The 25,870-nt window shown below is 42.5% G+C and overlaps 1 protein-coding gene across 1 annotated transcript in view; it reads left to right on the top strand.

The window, feature by feature from the left end:
• The window catches only part of utrn (utrophin), a 95,773-nt gene that overhangs the window by 23,670 nt on the left and 46,233 nt on the right, over positions 1 to 25,870 (top strand). Inside the window, 26 exon segments of the mRNA XM_088285695.1 lie at positions 1 to 125; positions 127 to 174; positions 263 to 436; positions 500 to 655; positions 854 to 1,024; positions 1,558 to 1,737; positions 1,844 to 1,972; positions 2,080 to 2,250; positions 2,498 to 2,554; positions 2,861 to 3,004; positions 3,237 to 3,374; positions 3,499 to 3,585; positions 4,269 to 4,433; positions 4,533 to 4,705; positions 5,016 to 5,166; positions 5,973 to 6,148; positions 6,418 to 6,553; positions 6,870 to 7,019; positions 7,365 to 7,517; positions 7,654 to 7,755; positions 7,935 to 8,058; positions 9,219 to 9,442; positions 10,054 to 10,171; positions 10,241 to 10,455; positions 10,963 to 11,117; positions 12,084 to 12,273. The exon segment at positions 1 to 125 is cut by the window's left edge and continues 75 nt beyond it. Coding sequence (XP_088141821.1) covers positions 1 to 125; positions 127 to 174; positions 263 to 436; positions 500 to 655; positions 854 to 1,024; positions 1,558 to 1,737; positions 1,844 to 1,972; positions 2,080 to 2,250; positions 2,498 to 2,554; positions 2,861 to 3,004; positions 3,237 to 3,374; positions 3,499 to 3,585; positions 4,269 to 4,433; positions 4,533 to 4,705; positions 5,016 to 5,166; positions 5,973 to 6,148; positions 6,418 to 6,553; positions 6,870 to 7,019; positions 7,365 to 7,517; positions 7,654 to 7,755; positions 7,935 to 8,058; positions 9,219 to 9,442; positions 10,054 to 10,171; positions 10,241 to 10,455; positions 10,963 to 11,117; positions 12,084 to 12,273 — 3,812 coding nt within the window.

The raw sequence follows: 25,870 nt of genomic DNA, 5'->3' as shown, positions 1-25,870 counted from the left end.
GTAGACTGTGTTTGAATTGGACTTTTTTTTTTTTCTCCCAGAATATCGGGGCTGAGATTGCAACCCATGAAGTGACGGCGGAGGAGATGCGAAAGAGGAACGTGGCCAACTTGCCGCCGCCGGTCCGCCGATGGCAAAGCTGCTAAAGGTGGCACCATGCTGGACCAGCTTCAGGTACCACTGACCCCGCCTCGTGTCTACTTGCCGCTGCTGATGCTCATCTACAAATTCATTGTTTTGCGTTTATTTTCTTGTAATGTAGAGAAAACTGCGAGAGATTTCCACAAAGTACCAGCTGTTCCAGAAGCCTGCTAACTTTGAGCAGCGCATGTTGGACTGCAAGAGAATTCTCGACGGCGCCAAGGCCGAGCTGCACGTTCTGGATGTTAAGGATTTGGAGCCGGAGAAAATCCAGTCCCACCTCAACGGCTGCATGGTGAGACAGTCAAGGTAACACTTGTCTCCCCTGTGCTGATTTCAATTTCTCGTCACTGTGCAGAAATTATACAAGCTGCTGAGTGAGGTGAAATTGGAGGTGGAGACGGTGATAAAAACGGGACGGCAGATTGTGCAGAAACAGCAGACGGAGAACCCCAAGGCCATGGACGAGCAGCTGACGGCTCTCAAACTGCTTTACAATGACTTGGGGGCACAGGTACTGTGACCCCTCGCGTATCAAAAATACACAAAACGAGACCACATACATTTAAAAGAAAACATCTTATTGCTAAGTTATAATGCAGAATGCCATAGATGGGCGAACAGAAATTATCCTCAATTTTACGGTACTCTCTAAATATCACACTTGCGAATAAACCTGTGGTCTGGTGTGTTATTTTTTTTTTCCTTGTAGGTAACAGAGGGAAAGCAAGACTTGGAAAAAGCCTCGTCTCTGTCGCAAAAGTTCCACAAGGAGAGCGCCGCCCTGCAGGAGTGGCTGACCAACAGTGAGGCTGCACTCCAGGAGAAGAACAACAGCGGAGACATGCCGGCAGACATTGATGCGGAGATTGGCTGGGCCAATGTGAGCACATACTAATACAAATTATTATTATTATTATTATTGCTGTTGCTATTATTGTTGATCTTATTATTATTGTTTATTTGGATTCTGTTAGTAATATGACAGATACTACTACAAGCACAAGTAATGCTTCTTCTTTTTTTTTTTTCTTTTTTTTAAATAAAGAAAAATAATATTAGTTTCAAAATTAAGTTTTGTATTTTAAAAAAAGTGGTAATAATTTTTCCACGGGAAAAAGGTAGATTTTTCAGGATAGCATTTGGAATATTGAAAAATAAAAGTAATATTTTTAGAGGAAAATAGTTGTGAGAAAAACAAAGCAAAGAAAAGGTCATGTCACCTAAAATCAGTTAATTTATTTCAATTGCTCCCTGCAACCTGCAGTTTCTACCTTTGGCCAGCAGGGCGCGCCATAAGACAGTTGGACACTTGGAACTTCTTCCATCCTTTACTACCATTATTATCAATGTAAATACAGACACTGCTTTTATAACGGTAATAAAAGACTCAACTGCTGTTTGCGGCGTCACCAGGGTCTTCTGAAGGAGTCCGAGCGCCGTCAGGTGGAGCTTTCCAGTCTGATGGAGACCAGCGGCGGGCTGCAGACGTTGGTGGAAGGCAGCGAGACGCAGCTGGAGGACAAACTCTGCGGCCTCAACGAGTCTTGGGGCCAAGTCCGCACATGGATCGAGGACTGGCTCAGTGCTGTGCTGGTGGGTGCAACAGTATAAAAATGAAAACGCCACTCCATCGGGACGGAAAACAAAATATGAGAACACGAGCCTCATGCTGCTTCATCAAGTTTATTTATTGATGCAGAGTCATCAGAACGAAGTGGAAATCTTCGACGAGAACCTGGCCCACATCAGCACGTGGCTCTACCAGACTCAGATCCACCTGGACGAGGCGGAGCGACTCGAGCCGGCCGAGCGGGAGAAGGTGATCAAGGTAAAAACATGCAATACCAGCCAAGTAAAAAAATAGATAAAAAATGGACGTCATTAGCCGTCAATGGCAGTAAATGAATATGAGTGCATTGTGCGCTTTGTCATCAGAACATGCTGGAGGAGTTGGAGGACGTTGGGATGCGCGTGGACAACGTGAGGGACCAGGCCGTCATCCTGATGACCAGCCGGGGGACCGCCTGTCGGGACGTGGTGGAGCCCAAACTGGCCGAGCTCAACTGCAACTTCGACAAAGTCTCGCAGCACATCAAAACTGCCCAGGTTAAAAAGAAGAAATTAATAAATAAAACTCCCGACATGCCAACACATAAAGTTAAGAAAATTCCTGATCCGTAGACGACGTAACTCATTTAATACCATTGACGGCTAAAGACATCATTCTTTCTTGTCATCATTATTGTCATTACGGTAAACCCAAATCTCCAGGTTACATTTCCGGGAAGCATTCAGGAAATTCACTGTTCACACCTTTGATGTTAGGATATTAAAAATGTATTTTTTCATGCAGATGATGACCAGTTTGGAGTCGGGAAGTGTGGACGTAAAACTGGAAGCACCTCGGCAGGTTCGACAACTTCACGTACTACATTATACTGTATGAATAAACAAAATAATTAAATGGTAAAAGAAACATTCTCATTGCTATTTTTAGCAATTTATTCTAGAGGCCTTCAGAAAATTAAATTACCATGGCAACACATAGAGGCTCGAATCTGATTGGTCGAACTAAATATCCAGTCCGTGTATTGAGAGTGCTCCAAAATGAAGACAATACACAGTTTGAATTTTTTATGGAACACACATCTTAATGTAGGTTGTAAATCTTTGCATGGAAAAACTAAATCCATCCCAGATTTGTTTTTGTCTCCAGCATGTTCAGCAGAACCTGGAGACCTCGGTGGAGACTCAGACTGAAGATCTGCTCTCCAACGGGATGCAGGAATTCCAGGCCGAGCTCCAAGACACGCTCAGGAATCTGCAACAGGACCCTGCAAAGATCCCCGACGACGACAAGGTAGCGTTGCATCGGATTTGGAAAAAAAAAAATCTTCAAGGCCGAAGCCGAAACAAAGTGTTCCTTATCAAGTTTTATGGCGCCGGTCTTGCTAGTGGCGCGAAGCCGGCCAATCAAAAGCGAGGTCAATGTCCCAGTCAGGAAGCTTGTTAGTGCCTCGGAAAGGAAAGTCTCCTCTTTCGTCTCTTTAGCTGCTTCGTCAACTATTTTTTTTTTCTTTTTTGCTGTCCAGCTGGATGAGGAGAAAGCCAGCATAGAAAACCTGCTGAGACGAGGAGAAGATCTGCTTGAGCAAACATCTGACGAGATCCAGAGGGAGGAACTGAGGATCCTGCTGCTGCGACTCCAGAACCAGTACTCGTCTCACAGGGTTCGACGTGTTTTTTTTTGTGTTTTTTTTTTAACTGCCATTGACGGCTATAGAAGCCAAAAAGTAAATTCATTTTACCTAGACTACCAGTGAATATGTAAATTTGTGTTATTGTGTTTTTTAGGAGTTGAGGGTGCTCAGAAGCCGGCAACTCGACGTGGATTCATCTTCCCACTTGATCACGCAGCAGATAAGAGACATGCCGGCCCAGGTGAGCGATTGCTTTTACTGCAAGTTCTACGAGACTCAACTTGCGTTTACGGTCTTTCTTGTCATGAAACGTTCACCGGCGCTCGTGGTGGGACGGAGACAACATGATGTAATTCGATCGAATGGGGAAAAAAAATAATTGGATTTTTGACAGCGCATCAATTAACGGACCTGATCTTTCAACCACTGGCGGGCGGACGGTAGCTTCCCGTGGTAATTTTCTGGATAGTTTAAAGTCCAGGTGTGGGCAAACTACGGCCCGGGGGCCAAATGTGGCCCGTTAAACGTTTTAATCCGGCCCGCCGAACTTGAAAAAAAAAAAAATGAATACACCTTGTTGATGTTTTATTTTCTAAATACTCTGGTGTGTCAAAGACTTATATTTTGTTGGAATGCTTTTGTTCACTTTCATTTAAAATTAAATGTATTTTTTTTCTCCGATGAGGTGAGGTTACCAAAACACTCCATCCATCTGCTCCTGGTCCGGCCCCTCTGTCAAATTTTAGAACCCATTGTGGCCCGCCAATCAAAAAGTTTGCTCGCCCTTGGTTTAGACAAAAAAAAAAAAAAATTGATCCAGGTTAAAATAAAGGTCTAGTGACTGAGCATCAAAAAATGTGGTCAAAACTCCAAATTATTATTTTATCACGATTATCAGACTTCACAGTAATTGTTTGTGTGCAGTCGGTGACGGAGCACGGCCGCAGTACCTCGCAGAGCCATTCGGGCTACCTCCTGGACGTCAACAAAGTGCTGCTTGCCATGGCCGACAACGAGCTGCTGCTCAACTCCTCCGAACTCAGCGGGGGGCTCTACGAAGACTTCTCCAGCCAGGAGGACACGCTCAGGGTAAGTCCGGCTGGTTATGAATTGAAATTGAATGGCATTGATGTCATTTACGTCAACGGAGACTGCAGTGCATTTGTTATTTGTTCTTCTTTCCTTCAGACCATCAGCGGAAACCTGGAGCGGTTGAGCGAACGTGTGGCCGAAATCCACGAGCGCCACCCGGACGTCGTCCGGCACGCGTCGCCCGCAGAGGTCTCCCAAACTGAAGACGCGGTCACGCAACTCGACGCCGAGTGGGACCGCCTCAACCGCATGTACAACCAGCGTAAAGGGTGAGTGTGACGCCTCCACTGCAATTCTGTATATTTTTATTTATTTATTTATTTATTTTTACAGATTTGTGTGTATATGATTTTTTTATTTTTTTCATTTGCCACCTCACTAACATAAGAAATATAATTGCCTCACAGTCACAAATGGAGGCAAACTGTCCTTAGGAATTCAAATAAATAGAAAAATTTAAAAAAAGAAATAAAAAAGCCAAACAAATGGAGTTCTTTGGCAAAGTTTTTTTTTCTTCAAATGCATTTACAATGTCTACATAGAAATGTTCAAATTATTATTATTTTTTTGCTTGTGCAGGAGCTTTGACCGCGCCATCGAGGAGTGGAGACACTTCCACTGCGACCTGAACAACATCAGCCAATGGCTGACCGACACCGAGCGGCTGTTGTCGGACGGCGTTGGTCCCGAGGGACAATTGGACCTGGACTCAGCACGACGCCACCAAGAGGTCAGTCGAAGGCACCGGAGTCGTTTGTCCGGTCATTTTTTTTTTTTTTCTCCATTTGCTTTGGCTGTTTCTCAAAGTGCGACCACGTGGTCATTAGATGTCCATGACAGATGCAAAGTTCTGCTCAGTACATCCGATGTGATGAATCCTCATTGAAGACGAGTTCAAAGCAAGATCGTTATCGTCAAGATATGCTCTTACTCTTTGAATCGTTCAGACGCTTGTTCGCCGCTCTTTGATAATTCAACTCCAGTCCCCTGCGGAGACATGTTGTTTCTATACTGCATCTATTAAACAAACAACTACAATCGATTCAAATTCATTATGCACAACGGAAGACGAGACGGCGTCTTTGTTTGCTTACTAAAGCCGTCTTCAGGATTTTTTTTTTTTTTTCTTTTTCGCAGGTTTTAAGAGCGAGTGAAGGGATTAAGCGACACCAATTAGCAGAGGCGGGGGGAGTCGGAGCTTAATTTTCGTTCTCGGGACTTGTTTGGCTCAAATTTAGACATTGATTGACTTGATTTGAATTTTGGTGTGAGGAGACTTTACTAAGATTTGAGCTGACGTGAGTTTACATTTGGAAATCTGCATATTCAGTGTCGTGACGGGTTTTTTTTTTTTTCTAGAAAAATGAGGGTGTGGAATTATTCTATTAAATTCTATAATATAATATAATTATATTATAACTACATATAATTTTATAATTATAATTTATGTATTTATAATATAATTTCATAATTATAATTTATTTATTAATTAATTAATTTATTTATTTATTTGAATGAAACTGTTTCTTCCTCCAGGAGTTGGAGGAAGGCCTCACCAGCCATCAGGCCGTCCTGGCTGATCTCAGCCGCACAGGAGAGCGCATCACCGGCCAGCTGTCCTCCCCCGATGGCCCTCTGCTGGAAGAGAAGCTCCACACCCTGAGTCAGCGATGGAGGGCTGTGAAGCGCCAGGTCGCGGATCGACAGCGCAGGTATTCATGAAAACGTGGATATTATGCAAAACGAGGGGTCACGGTGCCGATATAACGCCATCGTTTCCGTAACTGGATTACGATTAGAAGTCTTGAATTTCCAATGTAGTACAGGATCGAGGTCAGCACTTCCTGCCTATCTTCTTTGTTTCCTTATCGGGAGCGGTCAATTAGTTGCCAATGGTAATTTAAATGTCAATTTCAGGATTAAGTCTGCAACCTGGAGGGAAATGGAGATCCCAATCTGGGTGTGTAATGTGTCTGTGCAGGCTGGCTGCGGGCGATCCTGCCCTGGCAGACCTGACGAGGCGAAGCGAGGATTTGGCTTTGTGGCTGCAGCAAGCGGAAAACGCCTTTGTCACACTTCCCGTCTCCTCCACTGACCAGAACCTCAAAGAACTCAAGGTAGGCACAAAATGTGTCCTAGTTGCTTAAATGTACCTCGAATGAGTGATGGCAAAAAAAAAAAATTGTTGTTTTTCCATCCCTTGAGGAGCCAAAAATTTGACTAATGCTTGAGGCGAGGCGCTCGACAAATTGAGGCCGGGTGTCCACTGAAGCAAGAGCCAATTTCTTTTGTTTTGTTTTTTTCCCCCGACCTGACAAGCGTTTGAGCTCAGGTTTTTCCTTCCCCATTTGTTCCACCGAGGCCAACGTGATTACCTTTCCTTGGATCAATAGCGCTTGATGCGATAAACGACCGGAGTGTCTTCCCTCACAGGTCTTGGCCCTGGAGATGGATGCGCAGAACGAAAACCTGGGCTGGCTCAACAAACACGCCCCGCAGATCCTGGCCAGTCCCGCCGTGAGCCCGCAGACCAGAGACCACCACGTGGGCAAACTCAGAGCCATCAACCTCAACTGGAGCAAGGTGGGCTGAGACGCCGCCACATAAATTATTAGCATCTATTTTCGAGGAGCTCATTTGTCATCTGGAACTCCAGGGGGGGTACGCGAGAGGTAAAATAAAAAAAAAAAACAAACCTGCAAAAATCCTTCAAAAATAATTATTGAATTAATTCAATGTTTCAGGAAGAAGATAGAAGTTCATAAAACAATGTTTCTATTCAGTAGGTTATTAATTTTTTTAATTTTAAAAAAATCCAGATTCTCCCCCATACTAGAATGGTTCGACCCAACTTGTCACATGGCATCTCTCGTTACCTAAAAATGTCTTCTTCGCTCAACATCTCCTCTCTTGTATCCCAACATGCAGGTTACCCACGAGTTGTTAGACAAAGTGGCGCAGGTGGAGGCCAACCTGCAGAGCCACGCCCACTTCCGCGACAAGATGAACCGGCTCACCGACTGGGTCGTCATCACGCACCAGACCATCACAAATCGAGGCCTGAGTCCCGGCCAAGCGCAGGTACACAGTGGACTTGATTTATTAATCAGGGATGACCCGAAATTTTTTTTTCTGGGATTAGGAAACGATGAAACGCAATATTGTGGGAGTCATCTCTTAAAACACACGTCCTAAAATTGTATTGTGTTGTTTTCAGGCTTTGGAGGTGTCCATGAAAGACAGAAAAAAGGACTTAGAGGACCTCCTGGCTCACTCTATTGAGCTTCAGAGACGCCAGCAGCTTTCTCCTCATGAAAAGGTTCCCTCAGCCTCGTGTGATTTATTCAATAAGCCTTCCGAAATTCACACTACTGTGTAATTACATCATATTGCAGCGGGTCGTTTTCTCTCCCGGAACTGATTGCGGCTTAATTGGCTGTTTTATTAAAGCGCTGTTGCTCATCTCACCCTCTTGAATGTTTCATGGCGCGCTCGCAGAGCAAGGTGGAGCAGCTGGCGTCCGATTGGAAAGTTTTGGATGGTCGTCTGCGGGAGTCGCTGCAGGCGCACGTTTCCCCGTGGACGCTGCACCACACTCGCGTTGTGGAGCACCAGCAACTCGGTAAACAGCATTTAATATTCTTACTAGTCACGACGTACCTTCATTAATTTTTGGGGGGTTTGCGTAATTTTTTGGGGCCAAAATCCAAAATTGTTCAAGGGGCTGCTGTCGGCCACAGCTCACGACCAAATGCTCACACGCAGACGAAACGGCCAATCTGACGACAGCTACCTGATGCCATCCACTAGGCCACGCCCCCTGCCAGCACGCATTCAACACACAAATACTACACGACATACAAATGACACTTTACAAAAAAAAAATAATAATCTTTACGTACCCTTTTAGATTATTAGTTTTATTGAGAGGGATGTATTATTTTATTAAAAACACTTTTTTTTTGGATTGCTGGATTGTATTCATGGCATTAAAATGGGGATAGTTAGTTATTCATGTAGTTTATTTATTTAATATCTTTTATTTACTTTAAATATTTTTTGGTATTCATCTATTTTTTTTCTCTTTTTACTTGCATTTATTTTTTAATTTGTGCATTCAACATTATTATGCATATCAATTTTTTTAGCTTCATTTATTGACTAACTTGTCTCTTATTAAATTTTAAAAAAATATATATTCATTTTTTTTTAATTCCAGACTTGTCGACTTCAGCAAGTCATTTTAGACTTTGCAGTTTCATTCATATTGCCCCCCCTGCATTATGCAACACACTTGCACTCCTTTCCCATGAATCATCAGCTGCATATATTAAAAAAAATAAAAAAACACAAGCATTTAGTGGTAACAAGTACCGGGGAGAAAGAGGAATGCTTATATTTCCTGCATGAAAAATGCAGGCTGAAATTACAAATCAGCTGGTGAGCTGCCGTCGCCGCGGAGCATCATTCATCACTTACGTTGGGGAACACGTTTAATATTCATGCTCTCATTTTTCCTTAAACATGTGTACAGTCAACCCTTGTAAAGCTTTTTAGCTCTATTCCAGTCCCGCCCGAGGAAGGTGACATTTATTTTTTAATAGTTTGAGCACTCCCATGCACTTTATGCACATTCAAACCTATTGGAACACTTTTTAAAAAAAAAAAAAAAAAGAAAAAAGAAATTCTCCTTTTCATGCTAACTTTTTCAAAATGTCATTGTTGAGCTAATGAAAATTAGCGAAGCCTCTGTTACAAGGTTGCCTTTTTTATTTCTTGCAGTTACGGTGTCTTCAGTGCCCTCTGCTGTCCAGATGGCCAGCCTGGCGAGCGAGGACCCCCATCACCAGACCCCGCACACGCCCGACTCGGTGGCGCCCACCGACCTCAACGAGACGGCCACCGAGCTGGCCGACTGGCTGGTGCTCATCACGCAAATGCTCAAGTCCAACATCGTCACGGTGGGCGACACCGAGGAGATCAGGACCATCATGGCGAGCCTTCAGGTGGCGGCAACATTTTTTTTTAACCATTTGTTTATTTATTTGATTGTTTATTTGATTTTTCACCCATTTAATTTGTATTATTTTTATATAAATCTAAAAATTATTTTTCAACTTTTATATTATCATATTAGATTTCTTTTTATGTACTTTTTCCCCCTGGATTTCAGATTTTGAATTTTTATTATTTATTATTATTTATTTAATTATCTTTTGCATTTTTTTATTTCTAAATCTTACTTGTTCATTTTTCTATTGCATTGTAATTTTTTTCCTTGACTATTCTCCTCACTCTATTGTCATTTTTGCATATATCTTCAATTGTTTTTGTATTACTTAAATTTTTTGTTTATTTGTGAATTTATTTTTTTTCCTTTTACCAATAATGGACGCTTTTTCATTTTTTTAAATTATTTCATTAGTTTTGTATTTTATTTCTTAAATATTAAAATGTTTAAAATTTCTAATTAGTTTATGTTTTTAATTATATATCTTTCCTAACTTTATAATAGATTTTTTTTTTTTTTTTTTACTTCTGATTTATTTTTTTCAGAAATTTCAGAACAAGAAACTTATTCACTCGGACTTTGTTCATGATTGTTTCATCCTCCCAGGTGACCAAAAGCGACCTAGAGCAGCGTCATCCTCAGCTGGAGGATATTTTCACCCTTGCACAGAACATCAAAAACAAGACGTCCAACCTGGATGTGCGCACGTCCATCACAGAGAAACGTACGTGCTACTCAACTCGCATCACCTTGGTTGTTTCGTCTATTTATTCCTTTTTTAATTCCCCATCAGTGGAGCGAGTACGCAACCAGTGGGACAACACGCAGCACGGCGTGGTGGCGCGTCTCCAGCAGCTGGACAACATGATCGGCCACAGCGACCAGTGGGAGGCTCAGCGGCGGGAGGCGCAGGCTCTGATTGGCCACAAGGAAGGCTGGTTCCACAACACGCTGCAGCAGTCCAGAGAGTCCCGAGATCCTCTGACCATTCAGCTGGCTGACAGCAAGGTGACGGCAAACAGAATTTCTTTGTGAAATTTAGCACAGGTCTGACACGAGTAGACCCACCAAAAAAAAAATGGCACCGGAAATCTACCATATTGCTGCTATGGCAAGTTGTGAAAACGTCTGAGTTTCCAGACAGGCGTGAGGCTGCGAGGGCCTGCTCACTTTCCTGCTCGCAGCTTTAATTACCAGCACATATCAAAGCGTGATTAAAAGTGCAAGATGGGGAATGAATCACCTCACCGCATCTTCCTTTGGAGGCTTAATAGCATCAGTGAGCCCACACCAACCGTCATCTTCATGAGAAACGATGACAAATTGCGCCTCGTGGGAACTGCTGACGCACTGCGTGGGATGAACACTAGAGGGCAACTGCGAGCAACGCGGCTTTGTGACCAATCGCAGTCAAGACAACCCTAAATGTTACTTAAACCAAACGACGATTATTATTTTTAGCCAAGGATGCACAAGCGCGTGTATCATATTTTCCTGACGTTTATGTCGACGCAGGCTTTTTTGCAAGAGCTGAGTCGAGGCCAAGCTGCGGTGGCGGCCTTCAACGAGCTTTCCGGTCATCTTCTGCGTGAGTACGCCAGCGACGACACCCGGCGGGTGAAAGAAGTCATCGATGCGCATAACGCCGCCTGGAACAACCTCAACAACAGGTGCAAAGCATTTTTCTTTAAAAGATTTTTCATCCACGAATAATGACAACCATCCTGTAAAGTGAATTACATTTGTTTCGCAATTCATTATACAATATCGATGGAGACATCAAGCAACAACTAAGGAGTCATTTAATTGATGGCATCTCCATGTATTGATTTTGTGATGGGAGGATTGCGATAAATCATGACTAAATTGGGTGTTTTTTTATTTTTTAAGTACAATCATTGGCAATGACTTTTTAGCTCTAAACGCATTCATTAGAATGTAATAAAAATAATGTAGTGGTACATTTGAGATACGATCTGCTGCTCTGCAGATTTTTTTTGCTTAGAGTAGCAGCAAGCAGATAGATTGTGAACAATAAAAAAAAAAGTGGCTTCAAGCTGTTTTTTTTTTTTGCCACTCCCAGTTGAAGCTTACTCTCAAACTAGACATAAAACAAAGAATTACACAGTGCGCATTTAAAAAAAAAAAAATCCAGATAGCTTTGCTTTAGAAAACGCTGATTAGCTCTATGCTAACAAACAATGTAAAATACCAACGACCAGCTAACAAATAGTAACACAAATGGTGGCGCAGCAGACACATCTTTCTCTCTCTATAGTATACTGCCCCCTGGTGGCCAAGACGCATACAGCAGAAGAAGCCATACAAAACCTATGAATTGAAACAAAAAATGTGGCAGAAATGGATTAATTCTGTACTTCCATTTAAATATTTAAATACTATATTTTATAAATTAGAATGTTAGCAAGAATTATTTTTGTTAAAAACACATTAAAAAAACAATTGCCGTATTTTTGTGACTCGAACAGATTAACGACATTTGCATTCATTTCAAAGAGGTGATTTCAAAGTATACTCAGATATGAGCGTGATCACAGCTCCAGTTTAACTTTTATCTCAAGGCGCTGCTGTCATAGGTAAGGACAAAGACATGAATTCCCTTTTGGTCCGTGCAGGGCCAACGACCGCCACGGGCAGCTGGACGGCGAGCTGAAGGTCCTGCAGGTGTCCCTCAGGGAGCTGGAAGCCTTCCTCAAGTGGCTCCAGGAGGCCGAGACCACCGTCAACGTGCTGGCCGACGCCTCCCAGAGGGAGGACTTGTCACAGGACTCGGTCCACGTCAAGGAGCTCGGACGACAGTTGGAGGTAGGAGCTCTGTCGAGACGCGGTGTGGGGGAGTGTGCACAGGTGGGAGCGATTATCTCAGTGTCGTCCTCCATTAGTGCCGAGGTGAATCCATACGCGTGTCAACGAGAGGGCATGTTAAGGGGTGTCTGAACACGTGTGCACATTGAGTGCAGCGCATTGATTCATGGATGTGTTGAATATGCGTCTGTTGCCCTCAACCAGTTTTAAATAGCTTGAGGAGAGTGTCCGAGGGACATAGATCTCATTGTCATCTGCATATCAGCGAAAGAAAATGCCACACATTCGTAAGATGGAACCCTGAGGGCAGCAAATATAATTTGAAAACAGAAGAGGCCCCGAAATTGAACCCTGTGGAACGCCATACGATCGTTCAAGAGTGCGGGACTATGAGCAACCAAGGCTAACGCATCTAAACAACTCTAGATGATCCAAATCCAAATTGAACACAAACAGTGCAACAACGTCGAGACAAATTAGTATTATAGATAACATGTTTGGTTGAATTTCTTGTTCATACCTAAGAGCATCTCAATGAATAGCTTTTTCGAGAGATTGGGTGTGACAAAAACGGTTGATTAACCCTCCCAAAAAATAATTCTTGTTCTCAGTCTACTCAGTCCCCAAATTAGTGTGACATCCATGCATATGCCGCATGTGTAAACGCCTCGGCGCAATTGTCTCGAGCAAAAGCAGGACTTGCCCTGCACCTCTGGGGCCTCCTGACATATCGCCTTAATTAAAGCCACGTCGGCTCTTGTTTCTATCTCTGCCGCGCTTCCGATTGATGGATGGCGTTCAAGTGTGAAAAGCCATTTGGAGGGACCGGCAAGCACCCTGAGCTCAGGCAAACGTTTTTTAAAAAAAAAAATTTTTTTAACACATTTACGACTTTGTTGAAACATACAGACACACACAGTCACCTGATACCATCAACGGGATTAACAACAAGCGAGGCAACAAAACCGTCTTGTAATTCCCTGGAAGTCAATACTTGTATATTGACTGAAAATGGATTTAAACCTTCTCTAAATACTCTTCCTCCACAAAGTTTAGCATAATCCCCCGACCACTGTTTATGTGTACGCATGTGTGTGTAATAATTACGAAATATTTGCCTCGACTTGAATGTGGATGGCTAAAAAAAATAAATAAAAAACTGCTAATTATTATTAACGAGAGGCTGAAACTCTGAGGATTTTGACAATTTTAAAGGGGAAGTCAAGTAAAAAAAAAAATAAAATAAAAAATCTTTATGCTCTATGTTCCTCATCAGATTGGTAGTAAGACAAAATGGCCGCCCTGTGAGCTGGAAAAAAATCGTGTTTTATGGATAAAAAGTGATTCATATTCCACAAATACAATATTAAATAGAATACCGAGTTTTAGCTCAACTTGACTTTGCATTTTAGATTATTTACACAATTAATTTGATAAACGATTATTGTCGATTAATCGTTTCACCTCCAATCAAAAGTATATTACGAATTAGATTACTGCAATAATGCCAAATATTTTTTGCGATTTTCCTAGAGTGCGATGCCGAATTGAATTTAATTAATTGTCTAGCACCGGCTAGTAGGACAACAGAATTGTGCACTAGTTGACAAGTGTGCTACTAGTGACGTATTCAAATTTTTCCAATTAAAAACATCTCACTAGTAGATGTCAACTATTGCAGAATTTCACAGATGTCAACTTTTGCCTAACATGTCATTTTCGTACGGGAACAAATAATTTCTAGTGAAACGGTCGTTCAACTAGTGCTGGATTGTCTTACTAGTGCGTACAAAGAGCATAAATTGGAATAGGTTGTGCTGATGCGTTTCTCTCGCATTCAGCCTCATTTCAAAAACTTATTTCTTTATTTTATTTTATTTTTTTAGTTTTCTCGCACAGTCGCAATTTTCAGCTGCACTTCAAAGCGGCAAGCCGCTCTTACGCAAGCTCTCTCGGGGTCAGGAGCGTCACGGCGCCGCCTGAGCCGCGAGCCGAACGGAATGTTACGGCAATTATCCCGCCGTGGAGGTGGCATCGGCGCCGGCGCGCGTGTAAAATGGGACAGCGCCGGCGAGCTCGCTCAGCCGCGGAGTTGTTCGTTTATTATCATTTATTTATTAACGTGTGTGGAAATGAGATCACGTGGCTTGTCGTCCGTCTTGCTTGCGCAGTCGTGCGGCTTTTCTCATCGATCTTAGCACAACGCGGATTAATTGTGAGTCTCTACGACATTTTCTTGTCATTTTCCCTTTTTAGTGCAATTTGCAGTTGGGACTTTAACACTTATATTTTCTATTCCGCATTTTTCCTCTGAATATTGAGCGTCTTTCTTGCGATTTTTTACCGTAACAATCGCATTTTATTGTCATAATTTGATTTCCCCCCCATAAGATCAGAACTCTGTTCTCGAAATATCTTTGTTTCCAATTTATTATCTGCTATACGTCAACGTAAAATTTTAATTTATTTGGGAATCTTTATATAATTTGAGTTTTGATGATTTGATTATAATTTTTTTTTCCTTAATTTTTTATTTTTTTTTTTACATGCAATATGCGATTTATTCAGGCACTTCAAAACTTGCAACATTACGACTTTGTATTATAGTCGACTATTTTCATAACGATCTGAGTTTCCCTCGTAATTTACTCAATTAATTAATACAAATAATATAAAATAAATAATTAATAATTAATTAATTTACTTTCATTTTTTTTCTTCGCCATTGTTCCATGCCGTGACATTTATTTATTTATTTACGCATTTATTTTTTTCCTTTATTTATTCATTTATTTATTTTTCACGTGTATTAGTTTTCTCAAAGGGGACTTTAGTGTTTGACAGCGCCAGGGAGAAATCCCAACGGGGACTTTGGCTTCCTGGAAGCTCCCTCCTGCTCCTCCTCCTCCTGCTCCTCCTCCTTGACAATCCCGCGTGTTATTACTCTGCCGCTCTCCCCATTGATGTAGCCAGTGCACAAAGGAGGCGCTACCTGCCGCCCCTCCTCGCTCCATCTCACAGCTGTCCTCTCCTCTCTTAACGGGATCGCCCGCGGAGCGGAGCCGGAGCTGCTCGTCGTCTTGTCCGACTCGGCACTTTTTAAACATTTTCCATCCTCTTCTTGGTCACAACCAATTTGCGAACGTGCTGGCGGAGGAGAAAGTGAGTCTCGGGTTCGCGTGAGATGAAAACGAAGAACCATGCTGAGCTCAGTGCGAGTGAGTAAGCGAGCGAGCGAGTGAGCGCGTGCGCGAGCATCGCGGCGGCTCGGCTGGGCTCAAGTCCGGCAGCTTTCCAAGGGAGACGGCGGACGCGGCGCCATGAGCGGGCTAGGGCAGTGATAGCATGCGGACCGGCGCCAGGCTGCTGCACACTTGGAGCAGTCCTAAAATGATGGCCATGGTCCGGAGTTCCCTCCAGAAAGTGGTGGTCTTCCTACACAGACTCCAGAGGATGGCAATTTCCTCGCCGCGCTATCAGAAACTCTGCAAGGTACGTGCACGGGGAGCACGGACAGTTTCTTTTTTTTTTTTGGGGATGCTTTTGTAGCGAAAGTCAACTTTGCATCTTGGTGCTGTGTGGAATTCTCATCCCGGTTTTAAGATGATCAACTCTGTTACAGAATGTCTCTTTCGTCGACCGTTTTGTCGGAATCTTTTGACTTGAGTCAGTTCAGGATGATTTTTTTGAGAATCACAACTTCTTTTTCTCCTGATATTGCTACTTTTTTCATGGAATTTAGCGGGTGATTTTCTCTGAGCTTATCTTTTAAATTCATAACTTTCTTTTCATCCGGTTGCGGCTTTTTGTTGTAATTTATTACTTTATTCCAGTAATAATCCAGATTTTCTCAGAATAAGAGAATTTTTTTCCTCGGAAAATATGACAGTCTTCCAGTAAATATTAGTTTGTTTTCGCTATTTTGTTCATACTTTTTCCTCGTATTATATTACAGCAGTATTTTAATTTTTTTTCTTGTCAATTCTGACTTGATTTTTGTAATATTCCCGATTTTTTTTTCGGAAAAAGTGAAAATTTTCCTCATAATATATGACGGTTCCAGGAAATATTTCATGTGTTATAGTTTTTTTTTGTAATAATTTTTCCTTGTATTATATTCCAACGGTATTCTAAAAATAGTACATTTTCTTTCTTGACGTATTTAGCTTTTTTTGGCAAATTATATTTTGTTGAAGTGGGAAAATTAGCGCATATTGTATATGACTGTAAATGTATTTATTTATTTATTTATTTATTTTGATTTATTTATTGTTTGTTTGTTTTTCTTAACTTTGGTACCTTTCAGTGCATCATGCGGTTCTTGCACTTTTACCGGAACCTTTTCTTGACTCGACCACTTTAGCCCAGGGTGTGAGTACTTTTGCAAGCATGCTGTAAAGCGAGTGGGAGAAAATGGCACACCGGGAGCCTTCCTGTGAGCAAAAAGGCGAGCGTACGCTGACGTAACATGCCACAGCTGGTTGTCAGCTGGCTCCTTTTCATCACGGAGGATTTGGCCAATGTGGACTTGGGGGGGCGAGGGTGGGGGGGGGGGCGGAAACAAATGCATCGCAACGGTTTATGATGGCTTGCCAGCTTCAATCAAAGCAACATGTGACAGTCCAGCCTAAGCCAGTCTTAATCCATAAATCCGTCACTCCTCAGCACGCCAACTTGGAGCGTTTGCTTGCTGGTTGACCTTTTTGGTGCATGTGGGCTTTTGTGTTTATATTCGCTGTTTTAGTTTGGTTTACTTATTATAACCGATTCATGCGCCGCGATTCTAATGCTGGACGATTAATCGGGACGTGGTCGTAATTTCAATTTTGACTAATCACGATCATCAAGACACGATCAAAGAAAATAACAATGGAAATTTGGGATTGGAGAGTTTGGTAGTTGAATTAATGTATTGAAATCAATGAATACTCGTTTTTAGTAATCGTGATTTCCAAATGTATATTTTTTTTCCGTGATCACCCAGCCCGAGCAAATTCACAATATTGTTTTTGAGCCAGTTACCTGAAGATGCAGCTTCCTGACAATAAAGCGCCATCAATCATTCGGCACCCAATTAGCGCCCCGTGGGTTGTATGAGGTTCGCTGTCCTCCCGGGGGGGCTCTCGCTCGCTTGCTAGCTAGCCTCCGGGTTGGACCGTCGCCTTCCGCTTGATGGATTTGATCGGTGCTGAGCCTCCTGGGCCGGGTTAACGTTTTCCCTTCATGTCTCAGTTTCACTCGTTTCAACACCTTTTTGAACAAAAAATAATTGCGAAGCACCGCTTTCGGTGGTGAAGTCGTCGGGTCTTATTTGTGTCCTCTCTTGATTAAAACAAACCGACACGAAAGGTCAAAGAATAACACGCTAATGCTTGATATCGTACCGTTTCGGTGTCTTTACGTCTGCCCGTTTAGGCGGCTCGGAAGACCCTCACATGCTTTTTGATTTACATTTGATGTAGCTCAGGAGCAGAAACTCATCTTCATTCATGTTTATTGCCTCCCAATACCACCTTGACGCTTTTAGATGAAGTGCATTCATGAACCCGCAAGCAAATATTTCCTCGTCATTCCTCAGTTGCGCATCCGGGCGTGAGTATTTTGGCCCTCAAGCGAGGATAGAATTGCATTGTGGGTAGCGGGGACGAGTGGCGGATTTGTCTAATTTGAGCCGGCGCCATGTTGCAGGGGAGCCTGTCCTGGTTGCACCTGAGCTCTATTAGATGTTAATAACCCAGCGGAGCTCAAGGTCAGACGGTTCCGGACTCACCTGCCTTGCGGCGTCTGGGGCATGCAACGAGACAGAACTCCACTTGATTTGGTCACGGATTGCGTCGTGGTTATTATTGCCCTCGGGGGGCCGGCTGTAATGGTGAAAACGCATGCGGTGTTCCGTTGCAATAGTACGGTTCATTGTTTGTGCCTATAAGTGTTTATTTTTTGTGGAGTATTAGAGTCGACAGCAAGAGTTGAGTCAAATTTTCTACACTCGCTTTGCAAATCATCTTTCTCCATTGAAATGAATGGAAATGGCGTTAATGCGTTCCAGGATAAAGAGTATATGTCGTTTTTATTGAGATCTTTTCTGTCCTTTGTATTCAAATTCAACACTGCAACACTGATGCTAATTGTTAGCCCGTCTATGGCGTTTTGCATTGTTAGCTCAAGCTAAACGGGCTTGAAACGAACAACTTCAAGCAATCATGCTTGGCTTCTCACTTTGAGAACTGTACGAGCAAGCGCTTAAAATGTTTTTCCACTTGTTCAAAACCTGTCCAAAGGGTAAAAAGCAATTTATTTTTTTTAATGCCCGTGTGATGCCGAAAGGCTGACAGATTTGTGGCCCAATAGGCAAAAGTGGTTTTAGATCGCCCTTCTAAAGTTGAGCTTCCACACGGGGGGGGGGATGAGAGCATACGCGGTCGGAACTGGCAGAGTAATGAGAGTAGCAGGGCACTCCTCGAGGGGACGTGGGGGGGGGGGAGGGAGTGACGGAGGCGTGACCCTCCCGCCAATTTTCAGTAACATGGCGGCGATCAAACACGCACGGAGATAAAACAAGCCACCAGGGCCTCGCGATGGACAAACCGGGCATACTGCTCTTCAAGTCTTTAATAAACTCCTGCTGACATAAACACGGAGACGAGGCCACTGGCAGGTGAAAAAAAAAAAAAAGCACTGTGACTCCGTGTGATGAAGTTGGCCTCACATTGAAGATTAGACGGGCATAGGCAGGATCCATAAATCTGTTTGTTTGCCCGCAATCTTTGAAAGTTGATGGAGCCCTGTGTTTACATCATCGCAGTGTGGTTGTGCAATGGAGGCATTTGTGGATATTTTATTTATTTTTTTCCTCCTTGGAAGTAATTCCGGCCCGACGAGTTTGCTTGCTGTTTCCTTGAAGCAGTGATTTTACTTTTTGAGCCAATGTTGTAGCTACATGTGGAAAATAGAGTGAGCATCATTCCTCAGGCTACGTAAACATCAATATGTCGTAGCGGGCTGCTTTATGAATCAAAACAGGAAGTCGAACTATGCTAATGTGAGCAGATGATGACAAGACGGGCAGTTTTTTTTGTATCATGTGCTGAGACTATTCATGCAATTTTCAAGTAAATGAGAATAGAATGATGTCCTCCAAGGCCAGTATTTTCCACTCAGCTACTGGGGCAGCAAATACAATAGAACTGCAGGGGCCCCAAACTTGAACCCAGTGGAACACCATTTTTAAAAACTTGACGCTTAAGCCTTGAGAGATGCGACTAGCATGCACCGCAATTTTTTTTTTTTCACATTCCACTGCCTTAGTTATAGTCTCTCCTGTTCCTGAACTCATTCACTACTAGCCAAGTAAAAAAAAAATAAAATAAATAAATAAAAAATGGATCTTTGCGTCTTTACCCGTCAATGGTAGTAAATGAATTAACCTCCACTGCATAGCAATATGAAGTAGCAAGTCCATAAAGATGTACGTGTTTGTGTGCGTGTTTCTTCTCCCACACTTCTGGAGCCACTAATGCCTCTCTGTGTGTTTTAACATGGATTTGTGTTGTGCACTCCCCCGTTCCATTAAGCGCTCTCTGGCCGGATGCGACGGGAAACCAGACCTGCTAATGCCCGCGTGCTTTAGCGCCCCGCGCGCTTTATGATGCTGCGAAGCGAGCGAGCACGCAGACGAGGCTGCGGCCAGAATGAGGCAGCACTTTGTTGTTGCTCGGGACAACTCAAGTCGAGAACGTGCACTGGAAAGCAACTTGACAGCAATTTAAATTTTGACAGTGGAGGGCTTTTTTTTTTTTTTTTTTTTTAAGAAAAATTCAATATGTAAATATATAAAACAATTTTAAAAAATTGCTCTGCATATTAAAAACGTCGACTATTACTGGAGTTTAGTTGGGGGCCTTCTCTGCCTCTTCAATCATGTCTTCCCAGAGAGCTCAGTGCTGCCCGGCATGTTGTGGCAGAACTTGGTACTACACTGATATTGCGCAACTTAAAATTCCTGCATATTGTTCTGACCCATAAAAAAATATTTATAAATATTTACCATAATTCCTGCGTGCATTCCTGTCGTCACCAGGTTATTTTTACCGGCGTTTTGCTGCCTTAACACCAAATCACAGCACCGTGCCATCCAGCAGTTTTTAGCGCGTCACACCATAAGAGTGCGAAGAGAGTCACACCGAGCTGGCGTGAGGCGCTCCAGTGTCTAATTTACCTTGTCAGCGTGAAGCCTTTTTGACCTTCAGCCACTTCGTGCGCAGTCCGCCCTTCTCTGTGGTCACCTTGCTTGTTTGCCAGAAGATGTCATGTCGGGCTTGACATCAATGTGCCACGTAAAAACCATTTCTCCCCCCGCCCCCTTCTTGGCTTTCTATTTTATTGACGAGGACACCCTGCCGATGAATGTGATACGCAAGCTCACGCACATAAAGCTGAGTCATATTGAAATTCGTTGCCTTCTGAATGTTGCAGAAGCGCTTCCATTTTGGATGAGGCGCTTTTAAGAGCTTCAAAGTACTGTAGAAGTCTTTGAAGACGCAGAGCTGTGTGACTCCACTTTGGAGATTGTAAACTAATATTAGCATCATGATTTTGCCATTGCTTTTGGTATTTTAAAAAGAATAATCTTAGATGGAAAAATAATATATTTGCACTGCCATTGACGCGTATCGAAGTCAAAAAGCACATTAATTTGCTGTATGTCAACTGTTGTTAACTGTAGTTAAAAAAAAAAAAAAAAAAAAAAACTAAAACTAATACTAAAACTAAAGTAGAGTTGAGTCCAGTGGCGATTGTGCAAATGTTTTCCGCCGCTCGATGACAGCAGATTAAAGATAAAGCGGGTTATATATAGTCTGTAATCCCCGGCGGCGAACAGCTGGCCAGTGAGGCCTCACAGAAGCAACAGCGGCAGCAGCAGCGGGGGCGGGGGGCGAGGGGGCAAAAGCACGGATTGGCGACGTGAAATTTACAAAACATGTTGAAAGATTAGAAGGGGAGACATGAAGGCGAGCCATGTTTAAGTAAGAATTAAAAACTGCTCGGGAGTGCACGTGGAGCGTTGCGTCATGCGACCGGAGGGAAATGTGGCGAGATGGCGGATGATGTAACGTCGCCTCGCTCGTACACACAGCACGTTGGCAGTGGTGGAAAATGCCCACTTGAATGAAAGATTCCATTTCAGCCAACAAAAGAGTAATATTTTAATTAAAAAAGTCCAACGCACTCTATAGTATTGGAATGTATTAAAAGTTAGAGTAATGACAATTAAATCTAATGTAAATAATGGTATATTTTCTTCCAATTCAATAGAAATGGCACGGCTCCTTCTTGTATGAGCGCCTTAACCACCAGGGGGCAGTACAATACATGCATATTGATATACTGCACATCGAGCAGTCTCAGCACCTCAGTAAGCTGCAGAAAAGTTTGTCATTCTTCTCAGAGAATAAAGAATATATGCTTGTCTGTGTTGTTTTGAGTCTATAGTGCATATTTAAAAACTTGCAATATATTGAGAGCAGGGAAAAAATCAATGGACAAGACAAAAAATATTGTATAAACTGACTTTTAAGATAAAAAAAAATGATCAGCTCCCAGTAATGCATCAATAATCATGCGAAAAGATTTAGTTTATTAGAAAATGAATTTACAGCCGTAACCCTGTCGGCATCGAGCGCAGGATTATATAGCATCATATTCAATAATCATCCGCAAAAACGGAGTTTCCTGCTTTCATTCTTCTTATTTCAAATGTAGACAAACTAAATAATAAGATGCCATCTAGTGGCCAACAGTGGGATTACACTGGTCCTGTGTCCATCCTGTGTGAAGAATTGCTCTAAAATGGTGCACAATAAAGGAACTTTTTTGAAAACAGCTTAATCAATGCTGTAATATGCTTTAGTGGACACTCTCATCCTCTTCCCTAAAATTACCTTTTTTTTTTTTGTTTGTATTTTGTCACACTTGAATGCCTCAAATAGGCAACAACCGCTTGTGTTCATTTGAATGCTCTAATTCGATGTCGCTAATGGCGCTAATTAGACGCGCGCTGTCCCCGCGAGTGGCGGCAAATTGCATTTGGCTGGTCAAAATGTCTTAAGCGGCGACGTGTAAGTCGCGTTGTCACATTAGAGTTTATTTCGGGTGTTTGACATCATCCATGTCAAACCGTGTGGGTGTGTGTGCGCGCGCGCGTGCGTGGGTTTTCTGTTTTTGCCTTGAGGTTGGTCGATTTCTTGCGGTAGTTCATCAAGCTCTAATTTTGGCTTGATGTTTTCCCCGTTCCCGGAGCGAGGCCATTAATTACCGCTAATCACTGTGGGAAACGCTGGCCAAAACAAACACACACACTCTTTATCTCATACTTCCTCTTAATGGTCCTAATAAACTCTGTTGCCAACCAAAACAGCAGCACCTGCAACAGTCCCTCGTATTGAACGCCATCTTGTCATTAACGACAATGTCGTGTGACGAGCAGAAATCCAGATGTAGGCGTGCAGTCTTGGCTGACATATCATGTGTCCTCTTTTCCGTTCTGTCTTGCTCTATTTATAGCCGGTGTCAGGCTCCGCCCCCGTCAGACTGTAACAGGACGACTGAAGTGATTGACAGGTCAATGCAAGCGTCCGTGCGTCTTCCTCTTAACCTTCTCCCTCTGGCATCACCTCTGTCTGACTGCTTAGTTCCGCGCACGCGGAACCAGAGCACAGTCCGGTGTGTGCGTGTGTGTGTGTGTGTGTGTGCGCGCTTGCGTACGAATGCTATCGGGTTTACAAACGCGAGTCGCTGATGCCGGTTGCCATGACGGTGTCACAGCCAGCCCGCTGGCAAGAGGAAATGAAAAGGAAAAGAATGATGATGGAATGAGGAACACGGGTATACACACACACACACACACACACCCCAACGCACGCACACGCACACACACACTGATATACTCTGGTAATTTGGACACTGATAAAGAGTTGCTACTGCTACTTTTTTTCTCCTCTCGGATTTGTTATCCTCGTGTTTCGAGAATGAAATTGTAATTTTACAGGAGGTCCAAATGACAATCAAGTTGTAATCTTACAAGAAACAGAAACATACGACACTTTACTCCCTGCGCTCGGTCTCCGCTTAAATGTCTTAATTCTGGATTCTGTTCCAAGTCTGGATTTATTTATTTATTTTTTTATCTTTGGAAAATGCGGAATTATATTTGGGTTGTCTCGAGTTTCAACTGAGCTGTATCATTTTAAAATCTGATTTTTTAAAAAATCAATAACTGACTTAAAGCAAAAAAAAAAAAGCTAGCCAAAATATATGATTTGGGGATATTCAAATCCAAAAAAAAGCAAGAGAATTTGAATTCTTTCAGTTTTTTTTCCCGTGCATTAATAAATTTACCTCATCTTGCAAGTAAGTGTGAGTGTTTCCCAAGGCCACTTACGCGGACAATTATCGTGAATTTGTCCTTCTTTATGACAAATGTCAGTCAAGCTTTAAAAAGGGGAGGCGGCTGCCAAAAGTGGAATGGACGCAAAGCTTCCAGAGCCTCTTTTGAAATGGCTACTTCCACTCCACCTTTTGGACGGGGGACGAATGACACAGAACTGCTGATGATGGCGAAAACGAATGAGATGTGGCAGGAGTTTTTGGTCCGTATGAAAATGTACCGTAGTGTCACTGAATCGTATCTGGGCAGCAATTATTTTTAGAGGACGCTGTGGTGTAACTCACTCTCTCGTGGGCTCTAATTTACTACCCGCCAGGTAAAAAACAACCAAAATGGATCTTTGACGTGTTTAGCCGTCAATGGGAGTCAATGAGTTCATCACTAAAATGGCTTGTCAGCGTTTTACTCGTTTGACTTTTATTCTCTGTCAAAGGTTTTACAGTAAAGTCTCAGCGTTGTCTTTTTGAGATTGAAAGCGAATGCTGTTTTAACGAGAGGCCAATAACTGCTTTTACAGCGTTTCATTATACGCGGCGATAGATGTTTGGCAGACGTATGCATTCAATTCTTCAGACTTTAAAGCTTCCTGTAAAAACCCACAAAATGTTTTTGCGCAACAACTGTAAACTCTGTAACTGGCAGAACCACTTCAAGTTGTTTTTAATTTTGTATTCATCGCAATCGGGATGCTCCTGATAAAATGAAGTTAAAAAATAATTACATTTTGAAACGTGACATTTTTAATTATTTTTATTTTTTTTATTTTCTATGGAAGCTATTGCACGTATGTATTATCACTTTAAATCATGACAGCGCCAAGCCATTTTCAACGCTTTCGATTGATCAAAAAGTGCGGACTGACCATTAATTTAGCGCTAGCGTCGCGATGAACCCTCCCGGGTCACCATTTTGTAAATTTCACATTTTACACAAATCAGTACCGTCACACGTTACATTGCACATTTCTTTTACAGACACAGAAAAAGGCTCCGCCCACTTTATACACCCAAATTGGCAAATGCCATCATTGCATTTTTAATAATCCTATTTAGTATATTTTTTTTGGAGGTACCGCAGTCAACCGTCGACGGGCCCAAGAACTCCATCAAATCAATTTTCTCAATTGAACTGAATAAAAATTAGACTCTTCTGTTCCAACCCCCTAAATCAAATTATTTTGTTGTTACACATTTATAAATGTGTAATAAAAAAAAAGTTAAATTACTGTAGCATTTGTGAGTTGGATGTGTGCTTAGTGAATTTTATTTGCTGCTTTTCCCGATCTTAGTAAATCTATCCCCTGGTGTTTCTCAATCTTTATTATACGAATACAGAAATAACTGCCACGGCACTTTATAAAAAAGGAGTACAGCATCAGTCATTGTTATGGCAAAAGCCGCATCTCCGACTTTTAGGAGTCTATAATATTGACATGTTGACTTATCTTATTCAGCACTCTCGCACAGAAAATTAGGAAGGTTCTGGATGGTAAACATCTCCAACCTGCAGCATGTCCTAAATTCTTCAAAGCAGGTTATTATATTTCATTATTTCCGTAGCCTCATTCTGGGTCGAATTACCGAGGCTGCTGTTGCCACCAGGGAGGACGGCTCAGTCGATCAGGCTTCATTAAAGCGGAAAAATATAATACGCGGCAACGCGCTCTTAAAAAGTACACAAAGAGCGACGCTTTCGAGCGGCGGATTGATCGGCGGATTTTGCGGAGCTTTTGCGGCAAGCTCCGGTCGTAATTAATTAAAACCCGTCACAATGGGATGGAAGTTCTATCAGTCATCGTGTGGAAGGATAAAAGCTCTTAGGGCCAGGGCGTAACATTTTTTTTTCCTGAATCCCCAAGATCAGGCGTGGGCAAACTACGGCCCGGGGCCCACATGCGGCCCGTTGAAGCGTTTTAATCCGGCCCGCCAAATTTGAAAAAAAATTAAATGAATAAACCTCGTTCATTTTTTATGTTCTAAATACCCTGGAGTGTCAAACACAGATATTTTGTTTGTTCATTTTCAGTTCAAATTAAATGTATTTTTATTCTCTGCTCCTAGGCTGGCCCCCTTTTGTCAAATTTTAGAACCCATTGTTTGCCCACCCCTGCTCAGGATGTTCGTTAGACGCCACGGTCCGGCAACATTCGAT

This window comes from Idiotropiscis lumnitzeri, chromosome 21, assembly GCF_059441095.1.
Source record: "Idiotropiscis lumnitzeri isolate Australia: NSW breed Sydney's pygmy pipehorse chromosome 21, RoL_Ilum_1.0, whole genome shotgun sequence".
NCBI lineage: Eukaryota > Metazoa > Chordata > Actinopteri > Syngnathiformes > Syngnathidae > Idiotropiscis > Idiotropiscis lumnitzeri.
The sequence above is the reverse complement of the archived record's forward strand: the minus strand, read 5'-3'. Positions and strand labels throughout refer to the sequence as shown.